Source organism: Eubalaena glacialis, chromosome 1 (assembly GCF_028564815.1).
Source record: "Eubalaena glacialis isolate mEubGla1 chromosome 1, mEubGla1.1.hap2.+ XY, whole genome shotgun sequence".
NCBI lineage: Eukaryota > Metazoa > Chordata > Mammalia > Artiodactyla > Balaenidae > Eubalaena > Eubalaena glacialis.
Genome location: NC_083716.1, coordinates 17,787,136 through 17,811,395, shown reverse-complemented (window position 1 = coordinate 17,811,395; position 24,260 = coordinate 17,787,136). Strand labels below are relative to the sequence as shown.

General features: G+C 36.5%; 1 protein-coding gene across 7 annotated transcripts in view; it reads left to right on the top strand.

The window, feature by feature from the left end:
• Positions 1-24,260, top strand: part of VTI1A (vesicle transport through interaction with t-SNAREs 1A) — a 363,113-nt gene that overhangs the window by 185,280 nt on the left and 153,573 nt on the right. For 4 of the 7 annotated variants that reach the window (XR_009701475.1, XM_061195004.1, XM_061194933.1 and 1 more), the window contains 2 exons: positions 11,904-11,974; positions 12,669-12,730. Coding sequence is in view for 4 of the 7 variants with exons in the window: in XM_061195004.1 (XP_061050987.1) it covers positions 11,904-11,974; positions 12,669-12,730 (133 nt within the window). In the remaining 3 variants the exon portion in view is untranslated. Of the gene's footprint in view, positions 1-11,903; positions 11,975-12,668; positions 12,742-24,260 lie in introns of all 7 variants that reach the window. The other 3 variants (XR_009701471.1, XR_009701477.1, XM_061195158.1) reach the window with 1 other exon arrangement.

Genomic DNA, 24,260 nt, shown 5'->3' with positions numbered 1-24,260 from the left:
CTTTGAAATGTGACTGGTCCTACCAACACTGAATTTTAAATTTTATATTATTTTAAATAATTAATTTGAAAAGCCTCATGTGGCCAGCAAGTGCCATATTGGACAGAGAGGCTCAAGGATTACAATTTTCATCCCTAACTTATCACAGTCTACCTCGAATAAATATTATGCTACTTCAAATATAACTTAAAACCTGTCAACAGCATACTTCTATTTACTTCCTCTCCATCTTTTGTGCTATGATTTTCTTATATTTTACTTCTACATATGTTGTTATTATTTTTCTTTACATGGGACTAAATTCTGTAATGCACATTTCCATATAGTATCATTTCTCTTCAGCCTGAAGAATTTCCTTTAGCATTTCTTGTAACTCAGTTTTGCTGGATAATCCTCTCATTTTTCAATTATGTAAAATTATCTCTATTTCACTTTTATGTTTAAGATATTTTTCGCTAGATATGGGATACCAGGATGACCTTTTATCTTCCCCCAGCACTTTGGGATATTGTTCCATTTTCCTCTTGCGTTGTTTCTGATGAAAATTCAATCCTCATTCTTATTATTGCTTTCCAGAATGTAATGTGTCTTGCCCCCCAACCCCCGGCTGCTTTTAAGATTTTTTATTTACCTTTAGTTTTCAGAAATTTGACTATAATGTGACTTGGTGTGGTTTTCTTTGTATTTATCTTGCTCAGAGCTTGTTGAACTTCTTTGATCTGTGGGATGACTTTTCTTTAAAATAAAATTTGAAAAGTCTTTGCTGTTATTTCTTCAAATATTTGTTCCATTCCATTGTTTGTCCCTGAGACTCTCTTTTCGGGGAATCTAATTGCACGTATGTAAGACAACTAGTTGTTATCTCACAGATTATTGTTGCTATGTTCTTCCCCCTCCCCCACAAAAAACTTCTTTCCTTCCTTCAGATTGAATAATTTCTATTAACCTGTCTTCAAGTTCATTGATCCTTCTTGTATAGTGAAGGATATTCTCTTTGGTCCATCCAGTGAATTGATTTCAGATGCTGTATTTTTCCATTCTAGAGTTTCATTCAGTTCCCTTTTAGAGTTTCCATTTCTTTCCTGAAATACCCATCTCTTCACCATTATATTTACTTTTTAATTTAAATTCTTTAACTTACTTATAATAGTTATTTTAAAACTCTTTATCTGTTAACTTTAATGACTAAGTCATTTGTTGGTCTACATTCATAAACCATGTTTTTACTTCATCATTCTCTTTTTTCCCCTGCTTTTTTGCATGTCTTGTAATAGTATTCTTGACATAGTGTAAAAACAAAAACAGTAGAATCTGAAATATAAACATTTTGAATTTATTTTCCTTTGGAAGCATTTTATTCTATTTTGTATTTGATTAATGGACTGATCAGATTCTTCCCCAAATTAAGTTGAGCTGATGCTGAGCTGAATCTCTAATTAGATTGGATTCATCTGAGATTAGTGTACCCCAACCTGTGTCTATGCTGCCTTTTAAAAAAAATCTTATCAGTATTTGATCTGAGAGTGGGTCCATCTCCAGCTTTCTGGATTCTTGGTTCATGTTTGGACTTAACTCTGACAGGGTCTCAGAATGCAAGCACCGCAAGAATATGTAGGAATATGAGGTTTCTCTTTACTAACCAGCCCCTTCTCCACTGCCTCTTCTATGGCAAATTTGGAGATTGGAGGAGAATTATCAAACCAAGCCATTTGCTTTTGTGTTTAGAGCTCATCCAGATCCCATTCTGTTCTGTAAGCCTATATTTTTCACACGATGTTTGACTGATTTCTCCTTATCCCTGAAAAGTCTCTCAATGGGAGGCCTGTACTCAGACCAGGTCGTAGGTATGAATGTTGCCACAGCTCTTTGCTCACAAATAAAATGCTTGTTTCTCTCTAGAATCCATCAGAGCTTCTTTGTATATACTAGATAGCTCCCAGAAAAGAATGGTAATTATTTTGTCTAGGTTTTTCTTATGTCTATAAGTGTGGTCATTTGTATCTTTCTACATCTGAATTGGAAGCAGAAGTTCTTTACATGCCTTGAATTGTGAAATAATGAAAGATGGTAAAAGAACTGTCTTTTCCATTTCCCCACCTATCTATGGATCGGGAATTCAAAAAACTCATGTCTCAGTAACATCAATACTGAGGATAACCTACCCACTCAGGGCATGATGCCAGAGTCAGTGCCCAGGAAGGTGTGCTAAATGCCAAAGAATGGCTGATCCAGTCACTCTATGAGCAACTCCCTCCTGAGAAAGCTATATGTGAGCTACTTTGCTCTCCCAAAGCAATAACTTTTTACTTTTATTGGACTCAGTAGCCAGAATTTCTTGAGCCATGTCCAAAATTCAGTACTCCAAATTGTTAGGAAATATCACTTGGTGTTTTGCATCTGTCTGGTTGGTGTTCTGCAATATACATATGAAAACACATGCTTCAAAAATACCTCTTTTAAGTATTTCTGTTCACTCCACACTTCACAGAAGTCCCCATGTACAAAGAATAGCTGGATAGTTGTGAACGCCTTTTACCTGTTGCTAAAATTTATAAGACGTTTTTGAGTGCCAGAAAATCATCTTACCTTCTCTTAGTTCTTTAAAGAAGACTTGACTAGATGTCTTCACTTTTTAAATAATTTGCTGGAAATCACATCCTTAATAAAGTCTGTAAAAAGGAAGTTAAATATAAGTGTGCAAAGGAATGATTATTATTTTCTGCTTTATAGCTTTATAGCATAATGGCTAAAATCTTTCTTAATATTTTATATTTATCAAATAGAACATTTTCTGATGAATTATATTTGAGGCTCCCTCCTTTCAGCCATGTTTATATTATAACATGATGTGAACTTCCATCAGCTCTGCCTTCTGATAGAAAATATTTTAGTCTGTTCATCTCCAAAATACAAATACAATAATTTTTTTTTAAATTAAGTTCATTCACATCAGTCTTATGATTGTTCAGGTGGCATTGTTATTTTATGAATGGAGAGAAATGCTTTAGTGGTAGAAGCTCCTCAAAGTAAGTCTTACCTTTTGTGATGCCAGTCCAGTCCTTCAGGAAGTATTTCGCTAGATTTGTAGTTCCCTGGTTCTTCTCCATTCCTTTATGGGGCAGCAAAGTGTTGAATACCTATTGTATTATCCGCCACCCCCTGTAAAATATATTGAAAAGGAGAGGAAACCCGTTTTGCAGTTTGTGACCCAGTAAAAGGGGCCTTAGATCAAAAGGATATGATGAGTCATTCTGGGTAATTGTGAAAACAAAAGCTCACTTTATAAGCTTGAATGCTGTACTTCCACGCTGATTCCCAAGACCCCCGTGAAAAGGATAGAAGAAATGCAGGAAGAAACTTTTCTTTCCAGGAATTCGTTTATCATGCTCTGACATGTAGAATTCCAGCATATAGCATCAGTTTTTATGTTTTTTTATGCTTCCCATTGTTTCTTAATCTCGAAAACATCCTCACAGTCAACAAGTACAATGTTTATAAAATTTATGATTTCTCAAATTATTTCAATAGAGGCAGTATGGCTCTTCCCACTCTAAAGGTATTATGGAAGTTTGAAGAACTGAAAGGTCTAAACTCAGTGTATCACATCTGCATTGGTTTATGCCTGTGAGCTTATATTCTTTCTTTATTGGTGGTGTTGGCGAGTGCTTACACCTTAGTAGTTCAAGAAAAATAAATCTAACAATGTTAATTTTTTTAATGAAATAATCCCTAAATGTCTATTCTGTCCAAGAATAGTCTATTTTTAAAATAATCCCCTCTTTTTTATTTTCAATGATATTTTGTACTATTTTATTTAACTGGACATTTTTTTTTTCAATTAATTTATTTATTTATGGCTGTGTTGGGTCTTCGTTTCTGTACGAGGGCTTTCTCTAATGGCGGCAAGTGGGGGCCACTCCTCATCGCGGTGCGCGGGCCTCTCACTATCGCGGCCTCTCTTGTTGCGGAGCACAGGCTCCAGACGCGCAGCCTCAGCAATTGTGGCTCACGGGCCCAGTCGCTCCGCGGCATGTGGGATCCTCCCAGACCAGAGCTCGAACCCGTGTCCCCTGCATTGGCAGGCAGATTCTCAACCACTGCGTCACCAGGGAAGCCCCCTGGACATTATTAAAGCAATCAAAATTTAGAATTTATGATTATTTTTACATAATAGAAAAATTTTGAAATCATGCATGCAATGCAGGTTATTGACAATGATCATAAAATAATCCCCTCTTAATTTGTTGCCTTCTTTTGTTTTGATTGGGGTAGGAGAGCACATAATGAAAAAACTGTACGTAACTTTTTTCATTCTACAAGTGTAAACATTTCTAACGTGTTTGGCCTGGATTTTCTTTAGTGGAACGTTAAAATGGAAAGTAACAAATAAGTAATTAAAAAGGAATTCTGTTTCCAACAAATGCATGGTATTTGCCTGTTAAAGACCAGGACATATATGCACTCCTGCCAATATCTCTTCTTTTGCCAGATGGGGTTAGTACTTTGGATGCTGAGATATTTTCCAGGAGGCAAAGAGATTGAGGGAGTGACTTATAACTCCTGAAAAGGCCTGAGCTCTTTACCTCTTGTTCCACTGATTCCTTCAGTAACAGACTGTAGATCCATTCAGAAGAGTTTTTATATATCCCAGTGAACCTGATAGAAATGTGGATATGTTGCCTGCATTCCAGTGTTGCCTTCTCCATTGCCACACATTATATGCTTTGAGAGCAGGAATACACCACAAACCTTTCATACACTCCATTTTTCACTTTCTTTTATTCTCTCATTGCTTTATTCCTTCCATGAATACCTACTGGAAACATTATGCTGGTGACAAGACACCATGGTAATAACCTATTTCCTATTTCTTTGAGAGATATATATATATATATATATACTCTCAATCTTGATAGAAGATATTATATAAAGAGGATTTTGCTGAACTAATTACAGTGTTGATGGTGTTCATAGATATTAGAGATTTTTAAGTTAAAAGTGAATTAAAATTGCTATGTTATGGGGTTTTTTTTGTTTTATTGTTTGTTTGTTTTTAACATCTTTATTGGAGTATAATTGCTTTACAGTGCTGTGTTAGTTTCTGCTGTATAACAAAGTGAATTGGCTATACATATACACAAATCCCCATATCTCCGCCCTCTTGCATCGCCCTCCCACCCTCCTGATCCCACCCCTCTAGGTGGACACAAAGCACTGAGCTGATCTCCCTGTGCTATACGGCTGCTTCCCACTGGCTATCTATTTCACATTTGGTAGTGTATCTATGTCTATGTCACTCTCTCACTTCGTCCCAGCTTACCCTTCCCCCTCCCCATGTCCTCAAGTCCATTTTCTACGCCTGTGTCTTTATTCCTGTCCTGCCCTTAGGTTCTTCAGAACCTTTTTTTTTTTTTTTTAGATTCCATATATATGTGTTAGCATACGGTATTTGTTTTTCTCTTTCTGACTTACTTCACTCTGTATGATAGTCTCTAGGTCTATCCACCTCACTACAAATATCTCAATTTCATTTCTTTTTATGGCTGAGTAATATTCCATTGTATATATGTGCCACATCTTCTTTATCCATTCATCTGTCGATGGACACTTAGGTTGCTTCCATGTCCTGGCTATTGTAAATAGAGCTGCAATGAACATTGTGGTACATGACTCTTTTTGAATTATGGTTTTCTCACGGTATATGCCCAGTAGTGGGATTGCTGGGTCGTATGGTAGTTCTATTTTTAGTTTTTTAAGGAACCTCCATACTGTACCCCATAGTGGCTGTATCAATTTACATTCCCACCAACAGTGCAGGAGGGTTCCCTTTTCTCCACACCCTCTCCAGCATTTATTGTTTGTAGATTTTTTGACAATGGCCGTTCTGACCGGTGTGAGGTGATACCTCATTGTAGTTTTGATTTGCATTTCTCTAATGATTAGTGATGTTGAGCATCCTTTCATGTGTTTGTTGGCAATCTGTATATCTTCTTTGGAGAAATGTCTGTTTAGGTCTTCTCCCCATTTTTGAATTGGGTTGTTTGTTTTCTGATCTTGAGCTGCATGAGCTGCTTGTATATTTTGGAGATTAATCCTTTGTCAGTTGCTTCATTTGCAAATATTTTCTCCCATTCTGAGGGTTGTCTTTTCATCTTGTTTATGGTTTCCTTTGCTGTGCAAAAGCTTTTAAGTTTCATTAGGTCCCATTTGTTTATTTTTGTTTTTATTTCCATTTCTCTAGGAGGTGGGTCAAAAAGGATCTTGCTGTGATTTATGTCATAGAGTGTTCTTCCTATGTTTTCCTCTAAGAGTTTGATAGTGTCTGGCCTTACATTTAGATCTTTAATCCATTTTGAGTTTATTTTTGTGTATGGTGTTAGGGAGTGTTCTAATTTCATTCTTTTACATGTAGCTGTCCAGTTTTCCCAGCACCACTTATTGAAGAGGCTGTCTTTTCTCCATTGTATATTCTTGCCTCCTTTATCAAAGATAAGGTGACCGTATGTGTGTGGGTTTATCTCTGGGCTTTCTATCGTGTTCCATTGATCTGTATTTCTGTTTTTGTATGAGTACCGTACTCTCTTGATTACTGTAGCTTTGTAGTATAGTCTGACATCAGGGAGCCTGATTCCTCCAGCTCTGTTTTTCTTTCTCAAGATTGCTTTGGCTATGTGGGGTCTTTTGTGTTTCCATACAACTTGTGAAATTTTTTGTTCTAGTTCTGTGAAAAATGCCATTGGTAATTTGATAGGGATTGCACTGAATCTGTAGATTGCTTTGGGTAGTATAGTCATTCTCACAATGTTGATTCTTCCAATCCAAGAACATGGTATATCTCCCCGTCTGTTCGTATCGTCTTTAATTTCTTTCATCAGTGTCTTATAATTTTCTGCATACAGGTCTTTTGTCTCCTTAGGTAGGTTTATTCCTAGGTATTTTATTCTTTTTGTTGCAATGGTAAATGGGAGTGTTTCCTTAATTTCTCTTTCAGATGTTTCATCATTAGTGTATAGGAATGCAAGAGATTTCTGTGCATTAATTTTGTATCTGGCTACTTTACCAAATTCATTGATTAGTTCTAGTAATTTTCTGGTAGCATCTTTAAGATTCTCTATGTATAGTATCATGTCATCTGCAAACAGTGACAGCTTTACTTCTTCTTTTCCAATTTGTATTCCTTTTATTTCTTTTTCTTCTCTGATTACTGTGGCTAAAACTTCCGAAACTATGTTGAATAATAGTGGTGAGAGTGGGCAACCTTGTCTTTTTCCTGATCTTAGTGGAAATGGTTTCAGTTTTTCACCATTGAGAACGATGTTGGCTGTGGGTTTGTCATATATGGCCTTTATTATGTTGAGGTAAGTTCCCTCTATGCCTACTTTCTGGAGGGTTTTTATCATAAATGGGTGTTGAATTTTGTCGAAAGCTTTCTCTGCATCTATTGAGATGATCATATGGTTTTTCTCCTTCAGTTTGTTAATATGGTGTATCACATTGATTGATTTGCGTATATTGAAGAATCCTTGCATTCCTCAAGAATCCTTACATTCCTCAAGGATAAACCCCACTTGATCATGGTGTATGATCCTTTTAATGTGCTGTTGGATTCTGTTTGCTACTATTTTGTTGAGGATTTTTGCATCTATGTTCATCAGTGATATTTGTCTCTAGGTTTCTTTTTTTGTGACATCTTTGTCTGGTTTTGGTATCAGGGTGACGGTGGCCTCGTAGAATGAGTTTGGGAGTGTTCCTCCCTCTGCTATATTTTGAAAGAGTTTGAGAAGGATAGCTGTTAGCTCTTCTCTAATGTTTGATAGAATTCGCCTATGAAGCCATCTGGTCCTGGGCTTTTGTTTGTTGGAAGATTTTTAATCACAGTTTCAATTTCAGTGCTTGTGATTGGTCTGTTCATATTTTCTATTTCTTCCTGGTTCAGTCTCGGAAGGTTGTGCATTTCTAAGAAATTGTCCATTTCTTCCAGGTTGTCCATTTTATTGGCATATAGTTGCTTGTAGTAATCTCTCATGATCCTTTGTATTTCTGCAGTGTCAGTTGTTACTTCCCCTTTTTCATTTCTAATTCTATTGATTTGAGTTGTCTCCCTCTTTTTCTTGATGAGTCTGGCTAATGGTTTATCAATTTTGTTTATCTTCTCAAAGAACCAGCTTTTAGTTTTATTGATCTTTGCTATTGTTTCCTTCATTTCTTTTTCATTTATTTCTGATCTGATCTTTATGATTTCTTTCCTTCTGCTAACTTTGGGGTTTTTTTGTTCTTCTTTCTCTAATTGCTTTAGGTGTAAGGTTAGGTTGTTTATTTGAGATGTTTCTTGTTTCTTCAGGTAAGATTGTACTGCTATGAACTTCCCTCTTAGAACTGCTTTTGCTGCATTCCATAGGTTTTGGGTCATCGTGTTTTCATTTTCATTTGTTTCTAGGTATTTTTTGATTTCCTCTTTGATTTCTTCAGTGATCTCTTGGTTATTTAGTAGCGTATTGTTCAGCCTCCATGTGTTTGTATTTTTTACGGATATTTTCCTATGATTGATATCTAGTCTCATAGCATTGTGCTCGGAAAAGATACTTGATATGATTTCAATTTTCTTAAATTTACCAAGGCTTGATTTATGACCCAGGATATGATCTATCCTGGAGAATGTTCCATGAGCACTTGAGAAAAGAGTTTATTCTGTTGTTTCTGGATGGAATGTCCTATAAATATCAATTAAGTCCATCTTGTTTAATGTATCATTTAAAGCTTGTGTTTCCTTATTTATTTTCATTTTGGATGATCTGTCCATTCGTGAAAGTGGGGTTTTAAAGTCCCTACTATGATTGTGTTACTGTTGATTTCCCCTTTTATGGCTGTTAGCATTTACCTTATATATTGAGGTGCTCCTATGTTGGGTGCATAAATATTTACAATTGTTTTATATTCTTCTTCTTGGATTGATCCCTTGATCATTATGTAGTGTCCTTCTTTGTCTCTTATAATAGTCTTAATTTTAAAGTCTATTTTGTCTGATATGAGAAATGCTACTCCAGCTTTCTTTTGATTTCCATTTGCATGGAATATCTTTTTCCATCCCATTACTTTCAGTCTGTATGTGTCCCTAGTCTGAAGTGGGTCTCTTGTAGACAGCATATATATGAGTCTTGTTTTTGTATCCATTCAGCCAGTCTATGTCTTTTGGTTGGAGCATTTAATGCATTTACATTTAAGGCAGTTATCGATATGTATGTTCCTTTTACCATTTTCTTAATTGTTTTGGTTTGTTATTGTAGGTCTTTTCCTTGTCTTGTGTTTCCTGCTTAGAGAAGTTCCTTTTGCATTTGTTGTAGAGCTGGTTTGGTGGTGCTGAATTCTCTTAGTTTTTGCTTCTTTGTAAAGGTTTTAATTTCTCTGTCGAATCTGAATGAGATCCTTATTAAGTAGAGTAATCTTGGTTGTAGATTTTTCCCCTTCATCACTTTAAGTATGTCCTGCCACTCCCTTCTGGCTTGCAGAGTTTCTGCTGAAAAATCAGCTGATAACCTTATGGGGACTCCCTTGTATGTTATTTGTTGCTTTTCCCTTGCTGCTTTTAATATTTTTTCTTTGTATTTAATTTTTGATAGTTTGATTAATGTGTCTTGGCGTGTTTCTCCTTGGATTTATCCTGTATGGGACTCTCTGCACTTCCTGGACTTGATTGACTATTTCCTTTCCCATACTAGGGAATTTTTCAACTGTAATCTCTTCAAATATTTTCTCAGTCCCTTTTTTTTCCTCTTCTTCTTCTGGGACCCCTATAATTTGAATGTTGGTGCATTTAATGTTGTCCCAGAGGTCTCTGAGACTGTCCTTAATTCTTTTCATTCTTTTGTCTTTATTCTGCTCTGTGGTAGTTATTTCCACTATTTTATCTTCCAGGTCACTTATCTGTTCTTCTGCCTCAGTTATTCTGCTATTGATTCCTTCCAGAGAATTTTTAATTTCTTTTATTGTGTTGTTCTTCATTGTTTGTTTGCTCTTTAGTTCTGCTAGATCCTTGTTAAACATTGTTGTATTTTCTCCATTGTATTTCCAAGCTTTTGGATCATCTTTACTATCATTACTCTGAATTCTTTTTCAGGTAGACTGCCTATTTCCTCTTCATTTGTTTGGTCTGGTGGGTTTTTACCTCGCTCCTTCATCTGCTGTGTATTTCTCTGTCTTCTCATTTTGCTTAACTTACTATGTTTGGGGTCTCCTTTTTGCAGTCTGCAGGTTCATACTTCCCGTTGTTTTTGGTGTCTGCTCCCAGTGGGTAAGGTTGGTTCAGAGGGTTGTGTAGGCTTCCTGGTGGAGGGGACTGGTGCCTGTGTTCTGATGGATGAGTCTGGGTCTTATCTTTCTGGTGGGCAGGACCGCATCCGGTGGTTGTTTTGGGGTGCCTGTGAGCTTATTATGATTTTAGGCAGCCTCTCTGCTAATGGCTGGGGTTGTGTTCCTATCTTGCTAGTTGTTTGGCATAGGGTGTCCAGCACTGTAGCTTGCTGGTCGTTGAGTGGAGCTGGGTCTTAGCGTTGAGATACAGATCTCTGGGAGAGCTTTTGCCATTTGATATTACATGGGGCCGGGAGGTCTCTGGTGGACCAATGTCCTGAAAAGGCTCTGGCCTGACACCCGGCTGGAGCACCAAGACCCTTAGCAGTCCTAATCTTCTCGAATCTTGAACACAAAGTTGAGAGCACCATTGGGATTCAGATAATCTGCTCAGGCCACCCCCTCCATGCGGGTTCCAAGAGAGCCTTCTCCAAGCCCCTGAGGATGGAGGTTTCTTCCAGGTCTGAAATGTTTTAGTCTTTCTTCCTCACCGCTTATCTGAATTTCACGTCTTCTTACAGACCTAATCCCAGTTTCTCCAGGAAGTCTTATCTGATTTCTCCAGGCTAGAGCAAATATCCTCCTTGTCTGCTAGTGTTGGATGGTCTCCTGCAGAGGCAGGGGGCGGCTGTGGCTCACCGCAGGGACAAGGACACTCTAAAATTGCTATATTATGTTGATTAAAGGAATTTAATGTCATGGTAATACCTAACAGTATGACAAAATTGAATATTGCAATTGTTATGCAAAGAAAGAAAAATGCAACTCTAGTTGTTTCATACTTCTCCATTATTGGTGTCATCTTCCATTTTTATGATGCCTTTACTGGGAACCACATATCTTATTCAATTTTACCTTAAGGATAAATTGTATGGAGTTAGTAATAAAAAGCTAACATCAATCTGAGAGGAGATAATATACTAGGAATGTACTATCCTGGGAAGAATGTTCAGTTTGTATAGGTGACAAAAATATAATTTATGTTATTGTATTTAAGCAATTCTTATTATTTGGATTTTTCTGTCATGAAAGGAATATACAGTCCTTTTTTTTGATGTGCCATGAAATATGAACTCTAATGTAACATTTATCCTTTAACTGCTAAATCATCTCTATTAGCTCGGGAGTTCGTGAGTGGAAGGGCTTGATCTTGGTTACTGGCCATGTCCCCAACATCTACCCCTGGCACAGAGTAGGGCCTCAGTGATTATTCATTGAGTGCATTGATTCTCGGGTACTATACAGTTACATGCATTTGTGTGGTACCCTATAGCTTTCAAAACATTTTTAGTTAGGGTATCTCATTTGACTATAACAACAATTTTGTGAGGAAGTTAGGACAGATATTTTCTTCCAATGAATAAAACTGCAGTTCAAGTGGATTATGGAAGACCTAGGTTAGGAGGGTGTCGGGGTCATAATAATCTGTTGTTTTTTAATATTGATCCTGAACATTCTTTAAATTCTGCGCCTGTTGTCCTTTTGATACTTCTGAAGTTTTTTTTTTCATTTGCACCCAAAATCATCTTTCCTAACTCAAATTTTCTTGTCCATAGAACAAATTGGCCAGGAGATGTTGGAAAACCTCAGTCATGACAGAGAAAAGATACAGAGAGCACGTGAAAGAGTAAGTAGAAGTGCTACAATCTTTTCACAAATTCAGTAAATGAAAAGACAAAAAAATAAATAAGTAAAAGGTCTTGGGCATGTGCATAGACAGTAACAATTACATTGGTATAAGCATGTATAAAAATGGCTAGGGTGAAAGAGGGATATAGAGTGGGGGTGAGGGGAGTGTGCGATGGAGAAGGAATAAGCTGACTCTTTATGCCTCCATCCCAGAATGCCCCCAGGTAGATATTTTATTTAGCGCTATATCTAAGGAGAAGATCACTGAGGAAGATTTTGTGGTATGTCAGGTCTTTCAGAGCAAAAGCTAAAAATATTGATCTCATCTTCCCTCAATTCATTTTGCTTCCATTTATATCTCTAGGACTGTGTGCATTCATAGGGTGGAAATATTAATTAATTACCAGAAATAATTTAAACTTTGTCAGCCTGTGAGACATTTGCTTTTATATCCTGTTCAAGTATCCAATTTAAAGCTCCTGGGGTTACCTAGTATATGTAATTTTCTAAATCTAAGAATTTTCAAAGATAATATAGGTGTCAAAAATGTATTTTAAAGTATTTAAACATTTTTTTATGAATTGGATTTTCCATCATGAAAGAAAATTATTGTTTGCCAGTGCACTTTAAAAATAATCTAATTTCATGAAGTTTCATTTTGTTCTGTTTTAATGCTGCTTTTCTCCTCCTAGCTTCGGGAAACAGATGCTAACTTGGGGAAAAGCTCCAGGGTTCTGACAGGGATGTTGAGAAGGTAAGAGCCAGGTAGGGACTTATCTTCCTCTCTCTCTCTTACTTTTTTTTAAGTATATTTTTCATCTCGTTGCAACCGGGCATTTTCCAGGCATGCAAGCTTCTGCTCTTAGTACCCTGTGTCAAGAACCTTTTGAAATGACAGAGCACTGATATTAACTCTTGTTTGGACAGGGACACACACTGAGTAACTTAGATTAGAGAGAAGGTTTGAGCTCGGGGGGTTACCTCAAGCTATGGAAAAAATTAGGGTTAGACATAAAGTATTTTTTCATAGCCTGAGGAAGGCCCCATGGCAGAAGCCGACTGATTTTATTTTCTATTTTGATAGCCTCCTTGCTGTAGAGGGAATGATGGCCTGCAGTATCAGGAGCACACTTGGTATTAGCTTTGCCCTCTGTTGCTTTGTTTTCATTTCTTTTTTAAGAGAGTCTGGGGAAACATTCTGACTTTATGTATACTTAAAAAAGATTTTTTAAATTTAAAGAATATCTGAATAGTGTGAAGTCACATGTGCGAGCAAGCAAATGTTAATGTTTTATATGTGAAACTAACCTTTGATTGACGGAAGGTATTTGGGAGAGTATGTGAAAGTAAATGAATGCATGTAGGTAATAGTCTACGTTCTGTAATTTTGGAGGGGAGTGAGAAATGTTTTCATTGTTCCGAAAATTGGGGTCATTTTTGACTTAGGTATATTCAGCATGGAATTATTGCATTCAGAATCTACCAAATAAGACTATCATCTAGCATAACCTTCAGTTTGGAACTGTGGATAGAAATATGAATGAGCAATGTTGAGAATCACCTCTAGAATAGCTTAATTGGAATTTTAAAAAGAGAATCTTGTTTATCATTGATGCTATAGTGACAGCTATTTGAAAATAAGTAAAGTCTTCTCTGATCATGTATCCATACATAATAATTTGCTAAAAGTATGTTTGCTGCGTTAGAGATTGATTGCATAAGAATCAATCAAAGGTATGGTCACTTAGTCTTCTATAGGCCAATGTAGCAATGTGATTTCTCTATCAGGCTAATCAGGAGCAAGGTTAAATTCCTGGGACACTTCCAACCCATGCTGACACAACTCCACATGCCCCTCCTTTTCCTACACCCACAGTCCCCAATTCAAAACCATAAACCACCAAATTCTCTGATGAGGGGTAATATGTAAACGACCTAGAAAAATTCAAAATCCACAGAGAAGTGGCGATTGAAAGGAATGCTTCAGTGCATATAAACAATAAAAAAGAAAAAAAGGGGAAAATTCTCTATTGCTTCCCTGGGAGGGCCCCTGCAATGTGAGCTGTAACGAATATTCTGCATATGTCTCCATTTTGTCAAATCTCATTAAAGAGTCCTCCCGCTTTATGTCAGTTGAGCTGTCCAGAAATCATTCATCATTTTTAGTGTAAAAAAAAATCATGTGGTTATTTAAATAATATCATATTAATGTTAAAGTTCAGCTGTCATTTAATGGTATGGCTTAATCAGATGTAGCATTTAGGAAAAATAGTTTATCCAGGCTCTATGTGGCTTTCAGGTTGGCAGATTCAAATAAGGATTTATGGGTTTCTAAACCAACGTATTTCTGTCCACGTTTCTGCTTGATGTACCTCACCCTTTTGTGCAGGACACTGCAGACAGTTATTTCAACAAATAACGCATCTCCTCATATTGTGTTTGAATAAATTTGCAAGTCATTTAGAGAGGGTGAAGCACAAACCACTTCTGTAAACTTTGACTGGGCTTTCTTTAGAAAAATCATACTAACAGGGTTGTTTCATAAGCCTACAGAAGAAAATTACTCTGCTGAAATCTTCTTGGGGTTCTCTTTGTAGGCAAACTCAGTCAATCACTGACTCATCTCCTTTTGGGCTCTGTCTAGAGTATGAACAGAAATAAAAATCCCCAGATGGACATCACCTTGCTATGTCTGAGCCAAGGAAACTCTTAAGTCCACCCGTGCACATTGGTAACTGTGTTTTTCACTAAGCACAACTGGGATCTTGGTATCAGCCAAGGTATCCAGGTACTTTTAATCAATGCTATAACCTGAGTCTTCGGGAACCAAATGTAGATGGTGGTTTTGGTTTAGTTTCTAATTACTATCCCACATGATATACAATTTATTTTGGACTTGGGAAAAGGCAAAACTATTTTACCAACTTCTTCACTTCATTATTTTTTATTATTCCCTGGAAAAACAGTCTCTAGAAAGTGGATCCAGGGTTTATGTTTCTAATAGGAAGTCTTCTATTTACTGCTCTGATTTTGCTTCCGGTTACCTCCCTCCCATTCGCATGGCACTCCCTTCCAGCACTCGTGGGGTTTTATTTCAGAAAGAGAAGTCACATTATCTTACCAAAATTGCACAGCTATATCACGTGTCAACAGGTGCTTCTGGTTTAAGAAAAGTTACAATATTGAACAGTGTGCTCATCTGTATAAATGTATAAACGCATACAAGAAACGAATGTCCTCTTTTTTCAGGGTAGGTGTTTACCTGCATATAACATAAGCTTATTTATTTTCATATGATAAATTCTTTATGACCGAAGATAGTTAGGTATTCTATAATATACCGAACCAAGGAATTATTTTATTTAAAAGAAAGACTGCTGATTATTCTTAATTTTTTAAACTTAGGTTGTTTTTAAATGAACAGGAATGGTATATCATGGTCCCTCATTTGAGTCATTTTGCTAATATTGATTAGTCTATTGTGAAGATGGGTGAAACCAGTGTTCCATCAGTGCCAAAGTTTGTACATAATCCACCCGATTTTCTGTAAGAGTGACCAAAGGTAGATAGGAAAATAAAAATGAGTAAGTGGCAGCCACTACCATTTGAGCTTTTTAATCTTTTATTAACTTCAAATGGGGTAAAAAAAAAACAATACATTTCCTTCCTTCCTTCCATCCTTCCTTCCTTCCTTCCTTCCTTCCTTCCTTTCTTCCTTCCTTCCTTCTTTTCTTTTTTTCTCCTTATTCACTTCCTCAGTAAATATTTCATGCCTGAATACAAGGACTTGGGGCTCCTCAAATGAAATCAGTTTGGATCCTTGCCTTCAGGGTACTTCAGTCTAGTAGAGAATATGTGCATATAAAGTGGTGTAGGAATTCATAAAATTATCTAATTTTCAAGGAAGCTATGGAAGATTCTACAAGTCCAATTAGTCCTTACTGATGATTAAAAAGGGTGCCAGGAAAACAAAGAACCAATAGAAAATATGATTTCAGTAGCTATACAACCAATAAGTTTGAAAAAAATGGAGAAATAGAAGATGACTTATGGAGTCATAAGTTTTGAAAGAAACTAGACTATGCAGAGAATATTGAGACATATCTAGTGAGAGAGCAACTGATTCAACCTAAATAAATGTTCTTCATGTAACTGTACTATATCACCAAAAGAAAGAAAACAAAGGAAAAAAACCAATCCATTCAAAATTATATTAGTAAAACTTGACATCAGAATGCAGATATAGCTGATTTCCTGAAAAGTAATTTTTCTTCTGTCTTGACATAAGATGAAGAGCTACCTGGGGACAAACTGTTCATTTCCTGACTCTGTAGACAGAGTTTTAAATGAAGTGGTATTCAGATAATAATGAAAATTGTCATGAAACAAATGACCATTCATGCGATGACGGGGGTCAAAAAAAAGGATTTTTCGTTGACTTCCACAAAATTAGACTGTCATAATGGGTTGTCTTTAAAGTGCCTCAAGTAGCACTGAGAGGCTTCATTGTTGCTCTCCATATATATTTGCCTGTACGTGCATGTTGGTGTGTATATTTTTTCGTATACATTTGACTGGGAGGTCTTATTAGATCAAACAGTACCAGCAGGCAGTGGAAATGAAAACAGAAGTTTTCAGGATTTTCAGTCAGCAAACAAAGGACATCATGATTCTATTTTCTTTTTGCCTCTGAAGAGTGAATAATTTATCAGTAATTGTATGTTTGTTTCTAAAAGTATCTAAAGGATTCCTTAGAAATGTAACAGAGTTATAATTTGAAATCTCTGTTGACATAAATTTGGAGGACATGTTACAAGTTTATGTTGGCCCATTGACCTCATGTATATGCTGGCAAAAGGCTTATGAAAGGAAATGACATATGTAACATTTTTTAAAACACCTTTTCTGTATGATTATCTTAATATCAAACAGTTTTCTCTCTCGTGCACACTACCAATATTTGCTACTAGTATTAGTATTTACACACACACACACACACACACAATACAGAATAGCAGAATTACACACAATAGCAGAATGTTTCCTTGAAAAAGTGAATTCTGTTTATCCTTCCATCATGTATGTAGTAACTTTCTTAAATAGGTAGCTGTTGAGAAGTGTTTTGTAACTAATCTATAATGTAAACAAAACAGATGGGATTAAATGAAGTTGATGCAGCTACCACTATTTATACATTTTTTAATTGCAATATAATTGGTTTATTATATTAGTTTCAGGTGTACTACGTAGTGACTCAGTATTTTTATACATTACAGAATGATTACCACAAATATAGTTACCATCTGTCACCATACAAAATTATTATAATATTATTGACTATATTCTCCATGCTGTATATTATATCCACATGACTTATTTATTTTATAACTGGAATAACTTCATCCCCTTACTATTTAATACATGTATTTTTGTTAGAGCTACTTCTGAGCCCATCTGGGGAATAACTGCCACCTATCATTGTTATCACATTTTACATTTTAAACATGGTTTTGTTGCTTTGTTAGGAAGACAGGTAAAAACATCTGGAAAATTAAATGTACTGTCAGAATGATTCTTAAAGGTAAATATATCAGAAATACCAATGCAATTTCTATAAGCAATAGATACGTAATTGTTTTATTAAACAAACTTATTCTTAAAGAAATATGCTATGACTTTTAATCTTCTTTAAAAATTCATCCCCACCCCACCCCCATTTTGCCCAGGAAACATTTTGTTATATTTTAATTGTTCTTATTATGATGTCTGAAAATTCAGCAGTAGAGAGTTTTCAAGACTTGTGAGAAAAATGTCCTTGAGAATTTACTCTCAATTTTTATGCACTGCAAAGTGTCTTACATTTATATTTTTCACTTTTTTTCTGGTTTTTGCTTTTCTCTCTTTATGTCATTTGTCTTTCTTGGCCTGTTTTTACTAGCTGTGAACATGGGTGGGCCCTGCCTTGAAATTAGTACAGCTAAATCTTAACCTCTAAGATATTCTTCAGTTTTTAATCAAGTGCTTATTCTTTCAGAACAAAATGATTCAGTTTGTTGCAGATTCTTTACACTTAACAGATTTAGGTTCTAAGCTTAGAATAATGCTACAAAGAGAAAATTATTTTTTAAAAACCTTGGTCCTTATTGTGTGAGTAACTTTATTACCATACACTTGACTCATTGCTTTCGTCCTATGACCCCTTCAAGGCTGACATGGGTGATGTTTTTACCAAATGAAAGAACGGCTTTGGATTTCTTTATATATGTTTCTTTTTAATAACATTCTTGTAGCTTTAAACATAGAATTTTGATATTGTGTTAGACATTCGAATACAGCATCTAAAGTTATCTATCAATGATAACTCTACTAGCTGCCTTAGGTGTGTGTCTGACCCTAACCCTACTTTACACACATCAGATCTAATCCTTAAGAGCCCTGTGAAGGAAGCATCGTATTCCCATTTTACAGGTGAGAATAACAATGCTTAGTGAAGTAAACTATCCATAGTCATATACATAGAAATGTACAGAATTAGACTATGAACTTAGCTGTCTCTTTTTTTCTTTAATTTATTTTATTTTATTTATTTATTTAAAATTTTTTAATTTTATTTTTTTATACTGCAGGCTCTTATTAGTCATCCATTTTATACACATCAGTGTATACATGTCAATCCCAATCTCCCAATTCATCCCACCACCACCGCCACCCCCCCGCTTTCCCCCCTTGGTGTCCATACGTTTGTTCTCTACATCTGTGTCTCAATTTCTGCCCTGCAAACTGGTTCATCTGTACCATTTTCTAGATTCCACATATATGCTTTAATATATGATATTTGTTTTTCTCTTTCTGACTTACTTCACTCTGTATGACAGTCTCTAGATCCATCCACGTCTCTACAAATGACCCAGTTTCGTTCCTTTTTATGGCTGAGTAATATTCCATTGTATATACATACCACATCTTCTTTATCCATTCGTCTGTCGATGGGCATTTAGGTTGCTTCCATGACTTGGTTATTGTAAATAGTGCTGCAATGAACATTGGGGTGCATGTGTCTTTTTGAATTATGGTTTTCTCTGGGTATATGCCCAGTAGTGGGATTCCTGGGTCATATGGTAGTTCCATTTTTAGTTTTTTAAGGAACCTCCATACTGTTCTCCATAGTGGCTGTATCAATTTACATTCCTACCAACAGTGCAAGAGGGTTTCCTTTTCTCCACACCCTCTCCAGCATTTGTTGTTTGTAGATTTTCTGATGATGCCCATTCCAACTGGTGTGAGGTGATACCTCATTGTAGTTTTGATTTGCATTTCTCTAATAATAGTGATGTTGAGCAGCTTTTCATGTGCTTCTTGGCCATCTGTATGTCTTCTTTGGGAAATGTCTATTTAGGTCTTCTGCCCATTTTTGGATTGGGTTGTTTGTTTTTTTAATATTGAGCTGCATGAGCTGTTTACATATTTTGGAGATTAATCCTTTTTCCGTTGATTCGTTTGCAAATATTTTCTCCCATTTTGAGGATTGTCTTTTCATCTTGTTTATGGTTTCCTTTGCTGTGCAAAAGCTTTTAAGTTTCATTAGGTCCCATTTGTTTATTTTTGTTTTTATTTCCATTACTCTAGGAGGTGGATCACGAAAGATCTTGTTGTGATTTATGTCAAAGAGTGTTCTTCCTAAGTTTTCCTCTAAGAGTTTTATAGTGTCCGGTCTTACATTTAGATCTCTAATCCATTTTAAGTTTATTTTTGTGTGTGGTGTTAGGGAGTGTTCTAATTTCATTCTTTTCCATGTAGCTGTCCAGTTTTCCCAGCACCACTTATTGAAGAGGCTGTCTTTTCTGCACTGTATATCCTTGCCTCCTTAGTCATAGATTAGTTGACCATAGGTACGTGGGTTTATCTCTGGGCTTTCTATCTTGTTGCATTGATCTATATTTCTGTTTTTGTGCCAGTACCATATTGTCTTGATTACTGTAGCTTTGTAGTATAGTCTGAAGTCAGGGAGTCTGATTCCTCCAGCTCCGTTTTTTTCCCTCAAGACCACTTTGGCTATTCGGGGTCTTTTGTGTCTCCATGCAAATTTTAAGGTTTTTTGTTCTAATTCCGTAAAAAATGCCATTGGTAATTTGATAAGGATTGCATTGAATCTGTAGATTGCTTTGAGTAGTATAGTCATTTTCACAATATTGATTCTTCCAATCCAAGAACATGGTATATCTCTCCATCTGTTGGTATCATCTTTAATTTCTTTCATCAGCGTCTTATAGTTTTCTGCATACAGGTCTTTTGTCTCTCTAGGTAGGTTTATTCCTAGGTATTTTATTCTTTTTGTTGCAATGGTAAATGAGAGTGTTTCCTTAATTTCTCTTTCAGATTTTTCATCATTAGTGTATAGGAATGCAAGAGATTTCTGTGCATTAATTTTGTATCCTGCAACTTTACCAAATTCATTGATTAGCTCTAGTAGTTTTCTGATTAGCTCTAGACAGTTTTACTTCTTCTTTTCCAATTTGTATTCCTTTTATTTCTTTTTCTTCTCTGATTGCTGTGGCTAGGACTTCCAAAACTATGTTGAATAATAGTGGTGAGAGTGGACATCCTTGTCTTGTTCCTGATCTTAGAGAAAATGCTTTCAGTTTTTCACCATTGAGAATGATGTTTGCTGTGGGTTTGTCGTATATGGCCTTTATTATGTTGAGGTAGGTCCCCTCTGTGCCCACTTTCTGGAGAGTTTTTATCATAAATGAGTGTTGAATTTTGTTAAAAGCTTTTTCTGCATCTATTTAGATGATCATATAGTTTTTATTCTTCCATTTGTTAATATGGTGTATCACATTGATTGATTTGCGTATATTGAAGAATCCCTGCATCCTTGGGATAAATCCCACCTGATCATGGTGTATGATCCTTTTAATGTGTTGTTGGATTCTGTTTGCTAGTATTTTGTTGAGGAATTTTGCATCTATATTCATCAGTGATATTGGTCTGTAATTTTCTTTTTTTGTAGTATCTTTTTCTGGTTTTGGTATCAGGGTGATGGTGACCTCATAGAATGAGTTTGGGAGTGCTCCTTCCTCTGCAATTTTTTGGAAGAGTTTGAGAAGGATGGGTGTTAGCTCTTCTCTAAATGTTTGATAGAATTCACCTGTGAAGCCATCTGGTCCTGGACTTTTGTTTGTTGGAAGATTTTTAATCACAGTTTCAGTTTCGTTACTTGTGATTGGTCTGTTCCTATTTTATGTTTCTTCCTGATTCAGTCTTGGAAGGTTATACCTTTCTAAGAATTTGTCCATTTCTTCCAGGTTGTCCATTTTATTGTCATAGAGTTGCTTGTAGTAGTCTCTTAGGATGCTTTGTATTTTTGCGGTGTCTGTTGTAACTTCTTTTTCATTTCTAATTTTATTGATTTGAGTCCTCTCCCTCTTTTTCTTGATGAGTGTGGCTAATGGTTTATCAATTTCGTTTATCTTCTCAAAGAACCAGCTTTTAGTTTTATTGATCTTTGCTATTGTTTTCTTTGTTTCTATTTCATTTATTTCTGCTCTGATCTTTATGATTTCTTTCCTTCTGCTAACTTTGGGTTTTGTTTGTTTTTCTTTCTCTAGTTCCTTTAGGTGTAAGGTTAGATTGTTTATTTGAGATTTTTCTTGTTTCTTGAGGTACACTTGTATAGCTATAAACTTCCCTCTTAGAACTGCTTTTACCACATCCCATAGGATGTGGATTGTCTTGTTTTCATTGTCATTTGTCTCTAGGTATTTTTTGATTTCCTCTTTGATTTCTTCAGTGATCTCTTAGTTATTTAGTAACGTATTGTTTAGCCTCCATGTGTTTGTGCTTTTTATGTTTTTTTCCCTGTAATTGATTTCTAATCTCATAGTGTTGTGGTCAGAAAAGATGCTTGGTATGATTTCAATTTTCTTAAAAATACTGAGGCTTGATTTGTGACCCAAGATGTGATCTATCCTGGAGAATGTTCCATGCACACTTGAGAAGAAAGTGTAATCTGCTGTTTTTGGATGGAATGTCCTATAAATATCAATTAAATCTATCTGGTCTCTTGTGTCATTTAAAGCTTCTGTTTCCTTATTTATTTTCATTTTGGATGATCTGTCCATTGGTGTAAGTGAGGTGTTAATGTCCCCGACTATTATTGTGTTACTGTTGATTTTTTCTTTTATAGCTGTTAGCAGTTGCCTTATGTATTGAGGTGCTCCTATGTTGGGTGCATATATATTTATAATTGTTATATCTTCTTCTTGGATTGATCCCTTGATCATTGTGTAGTGTTCTTCCTTGTCTCTTGTAACATTCTTTATTTTAAAGTCTATTTTACCTGATATGAGTATTGCTACTCCAGCTTTCTTTTGATTTCCATTTGCATGGAATCTTTTTCCATCCCCTCACTTTCAGTCTGTATGTGTCCCTAGGTCTGAAGTGGGTCTCTTGTAGACAGCATATATATGGGTCTTGTTTTTGTATCCATTCAGCGAACCTGTGTCTTTTGGTTAGAGCATTTAATCCATTCACGTTTAAGGTAATTATCGATATGTATGTTCCTATTATCATTTTCTTAATTGTTCTGGGTTTTTTTTTGTAGGTCCTTTTCTTCTCTTGTGTTTCCCACTTTGAGAAGTTCCTTTAGCATTTGTTGTAGAGTTGGTTTGGTGGTGCTGAATTCTCTTAGCTTTTGCTTGTCTGTAAAGCTTTTGATTTCTCCATCGAATCTGAATGAGATCCTTGCTGGGTAGAGTAATCTTGGTTGTAGGTTCTTCCCTTTCATCACTTTAAGTATATTATGCCACTCCCTTCTGGCTTGTAGAGTTTCTGCTGAGAAATCAGCTGTTAACCTTATGGGAGTTCCCTTGTATGTTATATGTCATTTTTCCCTTGCTGCTATCAGTAATTTTTCTTTGTCTTTAATTTTTGCCAATTTGATTACTATGTGTCTCAGTGTGTTTCTCCTTGGGTTTATCCTGCCTGGGACTCTCTGCGCTTCCTGGACTTGGGTGGCTATTTCCTTTCCCATGTTAGGGAAGTTTTCAATTATAATCTCTTCAAATATTTTCTTGGGTCCTTTCTCTCTCTCTTCTCCTTCTGGGACCCCTATAATGCGAATGTTGTTGCGTTTAATGTTGTCCCAGAGGTCTCTTAGGCTGTCTTCATTTCTTTTCATTCTTTTTTCTTTATTCTGTTCCGCAGCAGTGAATTCCACCAGGAATTCTTCCAGGTCAGTTATCCGTTCTTCTGCCTCAGTTATTCTGCTATTGATTCCTTCTAGTGTAGTTTTCATTTCAGTTATTGTATTGTTCATCTCTGTTTGTTTGTTCTTTAATTCTTCTAGGTCTTTGGTAAACATTTCTGGCATCTTCTCAATCTTTGCCTCCATTCTTTTTCTGAGGTCCTGGGTCATCTTCACTATCATTATTCTGAATTCTTTTTCTGGAAGGTTGCCTATCTCCACTCCATTAGTTGTTTTTCCTGGGGTTTTATCTTGTTCCTTCATCTGGTACATAGCCCTCTGCCTTTTCATCTTGTCTATCTTTCTGTGAATGTGGTTTTTTTTCCACAGGCTGCCGGATTGTAGTTCTTCTTGCTTCTGCTATCTGCCCTCTGGTGGATGAGGCTATCGAAGAGGCTTGTGCAAGTTTCCTGATGGGAGGGACTGGTGGTGGGTAGAGCTGGCTGTTGCTCTGGTGGGCAGAGCTCAGTAAAACTTTAATCCACTTGTCTACTGATGGGTGGGGCTGGGTCCCCTCCCTGTTGCTTGTTTGGCCTGAGGCGACCCAACACTGGAGCCTACCTGGGCTCTTTGGTGGGGCTAATGGCGGACTCGGGGAGGGCTCACGCCAAGGAGTACTTCCCAGAACTTCTGCTGCCAGTGTCCTTGTCCTCACTGTGAGACAGCCACCCCCCACCTCTGCAGGAGGCCCTCCAACACTAACAGGTTGGCCTGATTCAGTCTCTGTGGGGTCACTGCTCCTTCCCCTGGGTCCCATTGTGCACACTACCTTGTGTGTGCCCTCCAAGAGTGGAGTCTCTGTTTCCCCCAGTCCTGTCGAAGTCCTGCAATCAAATCCCACTAGACTTCAAAGTCTGATTCTCTAGGAATTCCTCCTCCTGTTGCCAGACCCCCAGGTTGGGAAGCCTGACGTGGGGCTCAGAACCTTCACTCCAGTGGGTGGACTTCTGTGGTATAAGTGTTCTCCAGTTTGTGAGTCACCCACCCAGCAGTTATGGGATTTGATTTTATTGTGATTGTGCCCCTCCTGCCATCTCAC